General features: G+C 38.5%; 1 protein-coding gene across 3 annotated transcripts in view; it reads left to right on the forward strand.

Annotated features, from left to right (window-relative positions):
* LOC126299454 (transmembrane protein 183-like) overlaps nt 1-14,418 on the forward strand; it is a 99,711-nt gene that overhangs the window by 23,544 nt on the left and 61,749 nt on the right. For 2 of the 3 annotated variants that reach the window (XM_049991372.1, XM_049991370.1), the window contains exons 2-4: nt 5,974-6,066; nt 7,755-7,904; nt 10,621-10,826. In XM_049991372.1, coding sequence (XP_049847329.1) covers nt 7,878-7,904; nt 10,621-10,826 — 233 coding nt within the window. In that variant the 5' untranslated portion in view covers nt 5,974-6,066; nt 7,755-7,877. The remainder of the gene's footprint in view (nt 1-5,973; nt 6,067-7,754; nt 7,905-10,620; nt 10,827-14,418) is intronic. The other variant, XM_049991371.1, reaches the window with a different exon arrangement.

Raw genomic sequence — 14,418 nt, forward strand, 5'->3', positions numbered from 1 at the left:
ATTCCAATTGCACACGCCCCACGCCATTACAGAGGTTGAACAGTCCCCTACTGACATGCAGGGTCTATGGATTCATGAGGTTCTCTCCGTACCCATACACGTCCATCCCCATGATACAATTTGAAACGAGACTCATCCTACCAGGCAGCATGTTTCCAGTCATCAACAGTCCAATGTCAGTGTCGACGGATCAAGGAGAGGCATAAAGCTTTGTGTCGTGCAGTCATTAACCCTTTAACGGTAAGGTGAAGTTTCTTGACATAAACAGAAAGGTAGGTCTGGATCAGACCGCACCCTCCAAATATCGATTTTTCGAGGTAAAATAAAAAATGAATAATGAGAAAAAGTTTTTTTACCAATGAAGCGCATGTAATATTTGTTATAACAACAAGATTTTTTATTTTTATAATCAGTAAGTAAGAATATAAAGTACTTTGGAAAGAAATAGGAACTTGATTACAAAAAAAAAAAATACCTTAATAGAAATATTCTCTCTAAAATTATTGAAAACATAGTAAAAATCAATAGATTCAGTCATCAACTAGGAACTTGAGTGCTTTAGAAATTCTAAAGATAGGAACTAAATGAGAAACATCTTACTAATTGTAGAAAATAATTATAGTGTCAGCAGTTTCGAAATATAAAGTTCTCAATAATAAATGTCTTTGTACAGATAATGTAATAGGAACAAATAATAAATGTATAATGTTATCCTGGAAATGATCACATACAGCCCTGAAAATACATATTTGGCACAATTTATCACATATCAGTTTCTTTACAGCCAGGGCATATAATAATTTTATGCTCCCAACATATAGAACGATTACACTTACTACAAAAAGCATTCCCCTTCCTATCTTTTGATCTGTCACAAAAATCACATCTTCTTTTCTTTAGTGGCTGTGCTTGGGCAGGCTTGTGTAATTTGATTGGTTCTTCTTCTAAAAGTTTCCCAATAGACGGACGAAGCTCACGGGGAAGGTGTATGTTAATCAGCCTCTTTTTCCATGAGAGGTTTTGTCAAAGAGAGCGCAAGATTTTTGAGAAATGATATTCTCGCATCATTTGAAAAGCTATCCATTTTGCTATCGCTTTTGTAAATGATAAAACTATTTATAGCAGTGATGTCTAAAATAGCATAAAAGTAGTGCATGGGCCATCTTCTCGATTTTCTTTTTGTGGTCCTGCTGTGGCAAAGCATATCTAATACATTGACCCCTCCTTCAGTTAGATTGTAGAACTCCACAATTTCAGGCCTATTTGATTTTTCATTTATCACTCTAGACAAGTGCATAGACGATATCAGTAAAACTTTTTTTATTCTTCTTTGGGGTAAATTGACACCAAAGTTTTTTCGTCCTAATACGTAAATGTTGAAGAGCCTACTGGAGTGGAAAGCAGCATTGATGGTGGTATTTGCGGTTTGTTCCTCCTCAGTGTACCTACAAATGTAAGTTTCATTTGGAGGAGGGCGTCAGTCACCTCCAGTGAGGAGAACCAATTGTCCGCTGTAGAACCAATTGTCCACTGTAATGTTTCTATTAGAACCCCTGATAGATTCCGTCAGGTGCAAAACATACTGGGCAGGTAAAGACAAATCTCTAGGTCTCCTCTTTATTCTGTTGTCCTTGCCAGTGTATGGAATGCCACGCAAAAAATAGAATGTCCTTGCATCGCATAGTGACATTATTTTCAACCCATATTTGTTGTTTCGATGGGATATACGATTTGAATGGACAGGCACCCTGAAAACTTAGTAGACTCTCATCTACTGTGACATATTCAGATGGACTATAATTTTTTTTCACTGTTAGATTCAAACATGTCCCACACTTCTCTGAAAGCCGAAAATTTGCCGTTGATTTATCTGGCCTCTCTGGTGGCCTTATCATCGAAGCGGAGGTTTTCTAGAATAAATGGAAACCTTTTCTTGCACACAGTGCAATGGAATACTGGAGGTCCATAGGTTGCTGAGAACATCTCATCTACACTGAGCATAGAATTTTTTAGGACACCACTCGTGAAGAGAAGGCCCATCAACCCTTTTATTTCAACGCTCTCTATTGGTGAATGAAACCACTGGACCATATTGTACTTTTGCCTAGATTTCTCGATTTAAAGATTTGTGTACAAAACAATTTTTTCTATAATTTTAGAATCTATAAACAATAAAAATGTTTCCAATTCACTAGTGACCCCCCTTGCTTCCCACGTGGACCAGGGAGATGAGTTTTTTGATGCTGGTGTCCTAGAAAATTTTGAATGGATGGTTTTCTTGGTCCATATTGTCTCTAAGTCTTTACCTAGCTCAAAATTTCTCTCGTCATCTACATCTGCCTGAGAATCATCAAACTCGACTGATCCTGCTGCACAATGAAATACATCATCCTCGTCATCAGTATTAGGTAATACATTATCCTCGGTTTCTGAACAGTTTTCTGTGTCGATATTGTTGCCATCCTCTGACTCAGCCTCCTTTGTATATCTCCTCAGGAGTTCTGAGGAGTTGATGTGCCATTTTAGTAAGATACTATAAGAGAAAACAAAACTTAGATGTAATATAAACATCAATATGGGGTTGAATCATCTCCACAAAAGAAACTAATAAGTGTGACATAAACAGTAAGGTGGGGTCAGATCCAACCCGAGCGCGGGTAATGTAGGTTTCGGATAGCTGCAGCTCACTCACCAGACTGACGTGGACTCCTCGGTGTTCTCGAGATGACTGGCTGGTAGGGTACCTGGAACCACAGTGCTCTCAGAAAAGAGTGTGGGGGGTTATAAACAAAACAGACTTGCTGGAGTCGGATCCAACCCCAACCTTACCGTTAGAGGGTTAAGGGTGTATGAGTGGATCTTCAGCTCTGAAAGCCGATATCGATGATGTTTCATTGAATGTTTCACACACTGACACTTGTTGATGGCCCAGTATTGAAATCTGCAGCAATTTGCGGAAGGGTTGCCTTACTGTCACACTGAATGATTCTCTTCAGTCATTGTTGGTCCTGTTCTTGCAGGATCATTTTCTGGATGCAGTGATGTCAGAGATTTGATGTTTACTGGATTCCTGCTATTGACGGTACACTCATGAAATGGTTGTATGGGAAAATCCCCACTTCATGGCTATCTCAGAGATGCTGTGCCGCATGGCTCGTGCGCCAACTATAACACCACGTTCAAACTCACTTAAATCTTGATAACCTGCCATTGTTGCAGCAATAACTGATCTAACAACTGTGCCACATTTTTTTTTTTTTTTTTTTTTTGTCTTATATGGGCCATTGTCAACTGCAGCATCATATACTGCATATTTACATATCTCCGTATTTGAATTTGCATGCCTATACCAGTTTCTCTGGTGCTCCAGTGTATATCAGGTGCAGATTTGCAGTAGCAAATACTTCTTCTCACTCTGAGATGGAACATTATCTGGCGGGCTATTGCCCCCTGTAATAAACTTCGCAATATCAATGTGTCTGCTGCTGCATTGCACTCCTCCTCCTGATCCTGCTGTAAATCCACTGTCCTACATTGCCTCTGCATCAGTCATACCAGATTAACCTGTAGTTTCATTTTATATAGTGAGCTACACGCAAGTTGTGGTTGTGGACCTGTACAGGCAGTATGCACTGATGTGCTCTCTTGATGCAGAAGTGCTATCCACTGTTCTACTTTGGGTGCTGTGACTTCCACGCAGCGATGACTTTCTGAAGACATTCAGTCACATATCACTCAGCAGTGACTGTGAGACATGTTTAAAAGTTCAGAGGTGAGATCACCACTTGGTGAAGAAAGTGGCCGCCATCTTCTTTCCAGAGTTACTATTTCTCCAAACTGTGATGTGTAGTTCCTCACCTGGAAAGCAACATACTAAAGACATATTGTAATTCTCTTCTGACTGCCCTTTGTCAAATTTTTCATGCATAAAACATCAGTCCATTCTTGTGTGTTTCAGGCATCTGTCAGGGAATGTGGCACATGACACACACATTTTTCAGTTAAGCCTAAATGATTATGAACTATGATTTGCTCCATAGTCATGTCACGGAATGTGAGACAGTCATCATCTTAGATAATTTTCCTCATAGCATCAGTATTTTCTTCAGCCGCTGCTGTTGTTGGGTGACCAGGACAAAGTTCACCTCCCAGAGACACCTCAATGAGTGAAAAGTCAAGAAAAGCAATTTCCAACAGTGGCCTTAGGAGCGGTAGACTCACCAAAAATTTGTACCAGAGAATAGTGACATTCTTCTGTATTTAACTTTTTTGCAGTCATAATATATCATTGCACAAAAATCTTTTGATATATGGGAGCCGTGTGCTCGATGAGGGATTCATGATAAATGAAAGCTAAGTAAAGTGCCAATGCTAAAGAGAACTCTCTGTAAAACCAAATTGGGAATCCATTCAGACCTGGAAACTTGCTCACTGCCAGGGGTGACCATTTCTACGTCCTGCGTTTGGGAGTTTGTGTGACAGTAAAACGATAGTATGTCTATGTGATCCTCGTATGTGAATGATGATTTAAATGTGAAATTTACATCTTCAGGTTGCTTTTTGCTGTCGTCTCCAACCACATCAGGCTGATCTGCAAGTGACAGGATAGAAGCCATACACTTAATGATTTTACATAGGACCAGAATTTTTTCAAGTTTCCACAGGATTTTTCACAAACATATGGTGGTGGAATTTGTGTATGTTTCATGCATCGATGTTTCTATTAACACACAAATTTCTACCAACTTTTGCCTGTCGATATTTCCAGGTTCTTTTTTCAATCAATACCGCAACAATCTGTTTCCTTAAAATTTTCTGAATTTTGTTATTAAGCCACCATGATATTTTCCCTCCTTAATTCACTTACTTGGCACCTACTTCATCAGAGCACAATTTGATGTCAGTATAAACTTTGCCTACAGTTCTTCTAAGTCCATCATACTGGAGCGAAATTATGTCAATTTATTGTCTAAATAGAATGTTAAAATTTTGATGTTGGAAGTGTCTTCACTTTATACCTGGTCTGATTTCACTCTGTGTCTTGACTAGTTTGTGTTCATTGGGGGGACCTCAAAATATCGCCTAGCCTTGCATGTGCACTCCGTAAGTACTCTTCTTCCTGAATAGCTGCTTCATTTTTGTAGTGCACCCCTGATATGTGAAGGAGAATTCTACAATTCTCTGCCCTATAATGCAGGTCCAGAAATCGTCTGCAGCCAAGACTGTCAAAAAGTTGACAGTGCCTCTGGTTGAGATCCTGCACTCAGCTCCAAATCAAAGGACCCTTATCAGAGTGCCTAACATGTGAGCTTCTGACAACTAGTACACTTTTCCCTGCATGTGCCTGTCCAGACCCTGCTGAAGGAGCAGCCACTTGTTCATTCCTGGGACAAGTGGGTGAGGCCAGACTGCCAGTCACCACATTTATCCTCCACTGCAAGCAATGCAAATAGGTTATAACCAGCCACGCAGTCTATGGTTAGCACAGTTCTCCTGCAGATTTAGGGTGGAGGATTATTTATTTTTACTTTCCGTGTCAGCCATTTGAGTAGTGCAAGCATTTAATTAACAAAACTATATTTAACTGTTATTTAGTATTTTAAAAAAGCTAAGGGGAAGTCCCTTGCCTTAAAGCCACATTAAAAACAAGTTGTTTTATTATTAGTCATCTGCCATGTTTAATTTGGTCAATCATTCCTCCCCCTTCCATCATTCCTCTTATACACATACACACCCAAAATGGAATGCTCAGGAATTTCTTTCTAATAGACTTGAATTTAATTATTGTCTCAGTGACATAGTTGGATTTTTTAGTATTCCCCCACCCCCCACCCCCCGAAAAAAAATAAACATCTCTCTCTCTCTCTTTCTTGTTATAGCATAGCCATTTCTTTTAACGTCTAAAACATATATGTAACTGATTTAGTTCTAATTGTGTTACAATGAGAACTTACATTATACATTTGTCTACAGGTCTAATCCCAATACTGAGGTACTTGCCAAAAATACTGTAGAGAACAACAATCTGGGTGTGATTCAGCATCTGAAGACTGCAAGACCGTGATGGTAATGCAACTAATCTAAACAAATTTCATGAAATCTAACATCTGTCATTCAGGTATCATAGTATTCTCAGAGTTTTCTTTGCCCAGACCATACAGGTACAGTATGGTAATACATTTCATTAATACTACATGTGTATTGGTACATGGGATGGGAGAGGGAGGTGGCACAGATTGGGGCCAAGGGAAATGGGAGGTGGTGGTTGTTGTCTCTAGTCAATTCAAATACATTAGTCACTTGCGCTGAATCAAAGAATGCATCAACACCACCACAACAGTTATTTAAAATACTCATTATAACAGTCTCTGTTCCGAATAATCACACTTTGTAGCTAGTTTGTCACATGCAGTGATCATCTTTAGATCTGATTAATCATGGGTCATGAAAAATCAAAATTCTTTAAAAAAAAGAACATAGTCAAATCTGTAAAATAAAGGTAACAGCATAACAGTACATTTGTGGCAACATTTGACAGCATCTAGCATTTCCCCGCTCTAAGTAAAATGCTAGATGCCACAGAATGCTGCCACAAGTACATTATTGCGCTATCTTCTACAGCTCTGACAATGTTCTTTTTAAAAAACTTCCGACTTTTCACAACTTGGGATTAATTGGATCTGAAGGTGGTCGTTCCATATTATTGAAAGTAGATATCAAATGTGACTGTTTGCAGCTGACACTGTTATAATGGATATTTAAAGAAAATTGAAGAGTTGCGAAATTTCTCATGACAATATGTTGTCCGTTATTACAACAGTTGTTGTCTACAGGGTGAATTCAACCTTTGAGGACAAAATTTCTGTGTTTAATCAAGGATATTTTCTGATTATTTTGGTATTAAGGACCTGGAGTCTCTAGTAGCTCATTGCAGAGTCATAATGTAATTGTAATTTATTCAGTATGTTACCAAAATTACCTTTGTATCTGTGAAAATTCCCTTATAACAGTGAAAAGGCCTGTAATATGGCATCATGTCAATGTACAACCCAAAACAGAGTAATGCACTTATGTAGAGATGCAAAAGTTCTGTTATGTGGTTGGCATTGCTGCACCAACAGCTCAGCACAGCATTGTCATGCTGCTCTTCTTCCACATTCAGTGAATCATTACACAAGGTCGTATCTGCCAACTCTTCATTACTAAACCTGTACATACTGCTGTTTTTCAGAGTTAATATAAAACTAACACTGTCAACAAATCTGAGACAGAACTCAGCAGTACTGAATGCAAGCTTGGAGGAAAGAATAAAGTGGGCCTTGCTATTTACAGCAAGAAGTACCATGTGTGAGTCTAACAAGTTCAATCCCAGTAAGACATACAGCACATACTATTGACATCTGGATTGTAGTAGAGATATTTTCAGTGTAATAAAAATGCAAAGGTGAAAGAGGATAAGAAACTGAACAAAATGCAATTACTCTCTAATGAACCACCAGAGCCTAAGGGTGTCTTGTGTCAAAATACTCAGAAAGTGCCCTGGAATAACCTCTGAAATTTTGTCGCTGAAGTTCAGGCTCACCCTGTACGGCATCATTATTAGTTGTTGAGAAAGTATTTCACTTCAAAATATATTATGTTATCATCTATCGTGAACTAGTTAGATTTTAACATATAAACTGGAAGTCTTACTTTTGAAATATTATTTTCTTTTTAAAAAATAATTTAATCTTTTTTTTGTTTTTGTTTACTAGAAGAGAGGGGGTGAAAGAAAGTGTCATAACTTGAAACGGAGTTGGAGATATGCCCGAGACATCAGGAGCAAAAATGTGATGATATGACCATGTGAAAAGATGGAGGGGAGAGTTCCTCTGTAAATGCTGCAATTTACACACACATTACAGGTAGAAAGAAACTGAAAACAATTCAGGAAGAATGGAGGCAATCCACTTACTGGACTAACAAGGAATATAAAATGAGATTATTAATATATACTGCTTGTTTTTTTTTCTGTGATTAGTTTCAATTTAACTAATATACATTTCAGAATGTTTGTAACTGTAATCTCTTATGCAACACTAACTATCACAGTACATATTATTGGTGTGACAAGCATTACATTCCTTTCACTTCACTGCCCACACTTTATGCTAGCCTTTGAACATCAGTGGCTGCACATATTAAATAGTTAGATAGTAGGGTAGTCTCATATTTTCACTCACTAATGAACTTAGAAAACAATGCAAGTCTTGTATAATTTTCTTGGTAAAATTAGATTGGAGATTCTTTACAATTACTATCGACTAATCTGCGGACGTAACTTTGTTCTGTGGATGGTTGTAAGAGTGCTTTTGCAATTTAATATGAATGGTTATAGAGAAAGTAAAGATAAAACTCACAAAAAATATTGCTGGGGTTCTTTATTTTTGTGTTAATTTAATGTATGGTGAGCACGTATCTTTAGCTAGTTTCCATGTAGTGCCTATTGTGTTAATACTGTGTGAGCTTTAATAAGAGCTTTCCAATGTTGTAGTAGTGTTATTCCTGCTTTCTCACCCTTGTTATATCATCTCAAAACCACTTTTTCACCACTTCTTCAATTGTGTGCAAAAAAGCTCCCATTCATGTATTCTTTCAACTTTAAGGAAGGAGGACTGGGCTGTATGACGTATAAGGCAATACTTCCCCTCCAGAATACAGCAATGGTCACTGTGTTACACAAGTTGTAGGTCGGCACTGCAACAGAATTGACAAATTTCCCATTACAACAGCTTTCTTTGTCTATTTTTTACAGCCATAAAGAATCTCATTATATATCATACTCAACAAAATAGTGAGTTTTTAATACAAAAAGTAATTTCTGTTCCACAAAAATTTTCAATGGTTCTTTGACATGTTGCTGGAATTTTGATTAATTTCTTTGCTGGTGAATATGTGGCACTATTCTGTTTGTTGTAGCTAATTATCAGCTGCATCGTGAGCTACTAAGATTACGTCACCTGTCACAATGAAAATAACAAAATTGCCTTCTTGCATGTAATGATGTGCAAAGTTGTGCCTATGCTACATCCATTCAATTTCATATGTAACTTTTTGTTAGTTATTTTGGCATTTTGCGTGTGCATAATTGAAGATAGTTCAGTCTGTGTTTAACCATTTCTTGCACACGAGTTTTTGACAGTACTGAGGGATTTTTTTTCTCTCCAAAGAAATTAATTTCTTTCACAGCTCACATCACTCATTTGGCGTTTTTTGAGTTGCAGTACCAACAGTAGTGGTACAGTGGTTATAACACTGGATTTGTATTCAGGAGGAGTGGGGTTTCAAATCTCCCCCTCCCATCCAGATTTATATTTTCCATTGTTACCTTAAATCAATTAAGGTGAATGCTTTGCTGCATCCTTTGAAGAGGACGCAGTCAGTTTCCTTCCTCATCTTTGTCCCATATGACCATGTGCTGAACATCTATGACCTCATCTTCGATGGGCAATTAAACAGTAATCTATTCTCCTTCCTTTGTCAGTGACCATATCTATTGTTTACTGCTTGTTTGTATTATTATCATAATCATATCTTCCCACTTGAGGTACATAACATCACTTTTCCTGTAATTTTGTTTATGTATAAATATTTAACCATAAATAGAAATACACTGCCAATGAATTTTGGCAGCAGTTTCCACTTCATGTACCAAAAATAGTGTCAAGTTTGCACTTAACAGAATTTGCAACTGTTATATCCATTTTGAGATCCCTTTTAAAGTATAACAGTTGAGGTCTGGTGAAATGTGGCACATTATGCAAGCCATAGAAGAAACCACAGTGCTGCTCATTGTGGAAAAATAATTTTATGTTAATTTTGAAGTGTTGTCCTTACTTTCTGGACAGCTGTCATGTGTATCTGTCTATTATGATAAGGTATGGAGCTAAAGAAGTGTTAGGGTTCATCCTAGAGTCAGCACATGGCCTACTTATCTCCAAAGATTTTGGGTTTTACAAAGCTTATTATTACAGTGTGATAGAAAGTTCATCACCAGCAATGTCTCATGTCCATACTCTGTGAAATGCAACAGGAAAGTTGAGAATTTAATGTGAGAGGAATGAACAGTTTGCTGATGTGGAAATAAAAGTTGTCATATTCTCTTTTCTGCTGATGAAAGTTTCAAATTAGCAAAACCTTAGCCTAAATTTGTATATACTTAATTGGGCACTGCTTTACAGGACAGCCCTCGTTATTATTATTATTATTGTTATTGTACAGAATGTTGTTTGATTTCCATTTACAGAGTTGTTTACTGTGAAAGGTTCCCATCAGCTATCATAACACTATCTTTGAAAAATGTTCACAAATTCAGCAGTGCAGCTAGTTATAGACTATTTGCTGGAGTACCTTTCTCCTTCCTCGGTCACTCCCTCAACCACATAGGCACAGTCTTCAATTTCATGTTATCATTTTTATCATTTATAGTTTGTGTGTGTGTGTGTGTGTGTGTGTGTGTGTGTGTGTGTGTGTGTGTGTGTGTGTGTGTCCCTCAGGTCGTTGTCAGAGGGAGTGAGTGTTGTGTTTCTTCCTTTGTCCAAATCTTTGTGATGTGTGTGTGTTTTTTTTTTCTTTTTCCAGAGTTGTCAACAGCCTGCTGAACCTGAACAGAGACAAGAACAAGATCATGTAATTGACATGAATTGTAGTTGCCCATATCCTCTAGATTTTTGGTTTCAAATCTCAAGTTACATTGATCCAGAAGATGTGGAAAGATTTGCAAGAATCTGCAAACACTGTGCCAGTATTGTGAGATCCGCATCATTTTGGTTGTCATTATACAAGAGGTAAGGGTAATACCATAAAATGTGTTACAGATTCGGCAAATATATTTGTTAATAATGACTGGATGATATTGGATTGAATTGGTAAACAAAAGCTACAATATATACAGATATTTGTATTTTAGGAAGATTTATTATTGCTTAAAACTGTAATGTAATTATAATTATAAATCGTCTGGTATGGTGTCTACACAACAGCTTAAATCTCAGCTAAGTGTAATGTGGTGGTAAAATCATGAATCAAGGTTTTTACTTTTTCTTTAGAGTTTTATCATCAGACATTTTTTTAATGTACTGTTTTATTTTTACATGCTGTGGATTGTGAGCCCGTAAGAGCAAGAGATGACTTGTTGTTTCACACACCCCTCAAAATCTTTCTGTACTCTTTTTGTAAGATATCTAACTTTAAATTATTGATCAGTTTGTGTTTTGGTCATAAGAGGATGATATTAAGACCATGATGGAAAAACTTCACGTGGAATGCCAATTAAGATGATTATAATTTTTCTGTATGAAAATTTGTTGCTATTCTGAACACTAGCATTAATGAAAAACTTGGAAGTTGTTGGTTCAGGCAGGGGAAGATTGTGTCATCTGATGTGAATCTGTCAATCAACTGTAGTGGAGCAGACAGGAGTGGGATGGGAGGGGGGGGTGGAAGAGAGAAGCTTGCCACATCTATAGTATTTGATAAGGCACATCTGCACCTTGGATCATTCTGAATTGCAGACATCCCAAGGAACTGGACCAGTTATAGCTGTCTGTGGGTTTGGGCTTGGGTTTTCCAAGCTAGGGGCTGACCATTGCACCAGTGCTCACTTACTGTTCAACTCTGTGCATGGTGTCTGCCTGCTTAGCTGAATGGCAACATGTTTGCCAACCATGCAGTGGACCCGTGTTCAATTCCTGGCTGGGTTGGAGTTTTTACTCCACTTTTGGACTGTGTGTTGTGTTGTTATCATCTCATCACTGACATGCGAGTCTCCCAATGTGGTGTCACCGGAAATAAGACTTGAACCTGGTGGCCGAACTTCCCTGTTTGGGGCCTTCCAGCCAACAATGCCTCATGATCATTTTTTGCATTCCAGAATGAGATTTTCACTCTGCAGCGTAGTGTGTGCCGATATGAAACTTCCTGGCAGATTAAAACGGCATTAGAGTCTCAGTCCGTCACACAGTTTTAATCTGCCAGGAAGTTTCATATCAGCACACACTCTGCTGCAGAGTGAAAAATCTCATTCTGGAAACATCCCCAGGCTGTGGCTAAGCTATGTCTCCGCAATATCCTTTCTTTCAGGAGTGGTAGTTCTGCAAGGTTTGCAGAAGAGCTTCTGTGAAGTTGGGAATGTAGGAAGTGAGGTACTGGCAGAATTGAAGCTGTGAGGATGGACGGGTTGTGAGATGTGTTTGGTTAGCTCAGTTGGTAGAGCACTTGCCCGCGAAAGGCAAATGTTCTGAGTTCGAGTCTCGGTTCAGCACACAGTTTTAATCTGCCAGGAAGTTTCATTTTTTGCATTGTTCTGTGTTAACCATGTGACATGATGGGTGTACATTCTGTGTTGCAGGGAGAACATTGGTTAACCATCCAGATCCTAATTCTGATACCAGTATTAGTCTGTTTAAAAAAGAAATACGAAATCTGGGGAACTGGCACATCTCAAATATATTCAGTTTGCCCAGATAATATGAGTATCTGTAACACTTCATGGAAACAAAATGGGTCTCATTAATTTTAATAACATAAGGGTGGATCATCAGGAAACACAAACAACAACTTTAAGAGTATGAGGCATGTAGCCCTCTTGATAACAATGTATCATTATTCAAAAACAGCTGAACATGTCCTGTTACACAGAATGTGGATGGCTTTTTTGAAAATATCTCTCTGCTTTATATTCAGAAAGCATTTAAAGGTATACTTGGAGAATTTAAATCTGTAAAAAGGCTGCAAAATTGTATATAACTAATTTGAACTAATAGTTTGTTAACTAATGTAGTTACTTAATGTTGAAACTCTAAATTACTCTAAAAGTGTTATCATATGTAGTGATGTAATCACACTCAACATGAGTAAAATAAATTAATAGTAGCAAGATTGAGTGAGGGATGTAAGAAATGTATGAAGCCTGTGAAAGAACAACTACAGAAAATAGTTGCTTTCATACACACTTTTGATTAACTAGCACTACCAGAGTATTCCGGGGCAGGATTTTTATGGATGAATGTATGATCATTCATCCATAATCCAGTGCTACAAATTTCAGCACTTTAGGCACACCACCTTGGCATGTAATCGTCAAGTGGCATGAAAAATTTGTTCGTGAAGCAAGACTGGAATGTATTTTGTTGATATGTCTCAACTTATGATGCAAACTCATCATATACAGAAACTCAAATATTCAGTTTATATTGAAGAAAAGAAGATACAGTAAATTAATATTATTAGACACATTCAGTATGATGAGGTATTAAAGGTATGTAAAGCACAGGGCCCCAGCCTTTGCAGCACATTTTCCGTTCTGTGCTGCCTGTCTATCCTCTGTTGGGGAACATGTCTGGGGTATTTTTGGGAACGTGTTCAGAAGTTTTAGTAGCCTGACATCAGAACAATCCCCCCACTGTTTTTTCTTTCCTTCTTCATTTTCCATCTCCTATCCTCCCTCTGCTTCGGCGTTGAGGTTCCTCTTTCTCTTCTTCCTCCCTGTGCACTCCTGAAGGCCAGTCCACATGTCTGATGCGTAACAGATGACTGGATAAATAATTCCCAGTCCCGAGTTGACAGGTAGTGTTCACATGTATCCCCCTGGTACGGGCCAGACCCAGTGAGGAGTGACTGCGTGAGTTGTTACCTTCCCAAATTGCCAATTGGTCCCTCTGCCAGAAGTTAGGGAGGCAGTCGGAAGGAGTGCGGTATCAGAGACACTGGCAACCGTAGGGAATTTTCTCACAGTGAGCCAATCACCATTTCAGTCTGCATGAACTAAACATAAATGGAATGAGGCTAAAGATTCCAAGATTCTCCCAGCTGCCCCTCTGTTCCTTGTTGTACCAAACACTGAGGGAGGTCAGTCCTTTGCTTCGGTTAGTGCATTTATAAATCAGAAAGTTGTTGAAAGTTGCCGGCCTCTTGATATCCTTCTGTCGTGTACGTAATGGCTACTTGTTTCTGGAGACAAATTGTGATTCTCAAGCCCAACAACTGCTCTCTGAGCTTTGCTCCTCCACGGCTATACCGTTTTTGTTGAGGCTATTTGCACTACACTGCTCTGTAGTCTGACTGAGGGGGGAAATCCAAACTTACCTCTCTGGCCAGGGTGTCACTGCAGACTATTGGGTAATGAAAAAGGTTGATGCAACATTAGTGTTTACACGCTTCCATCAAAGAAGCAGGCTATGAAGTCATCGTGGTCAGACAGTACATTCCAAACCTGATGGGCTGCTGCCAGTGTCATCTTTACAACCACTCTGAAATGTCCTGTTGAAACGCGGCCAAATGTATTACTTGTGGTATGGATGCTCATCGGGGTGACTGCCTGCATCCTCCTCCCTGCCATGTCAATTGCAATGACGACCAGGCAGCCTAATCCTGAGAATG

Source organism: Schistocerca gregaria, chromosome X (assembly GCF_023897955.1).
Source record: "Schistocerca gregaria isolate iqSchGreg1 chromosome X, iqSchGreg1.2, whole genome shotgun sequence".
In the NCBI taxonomy this organism is placed as follows: domain Eukaryota; kingdom Metazoa; phylum Arthropoda; class Insecta; order Orthoptera; family Acrididae; genus Schistocerca; species Schistocerca gregaria.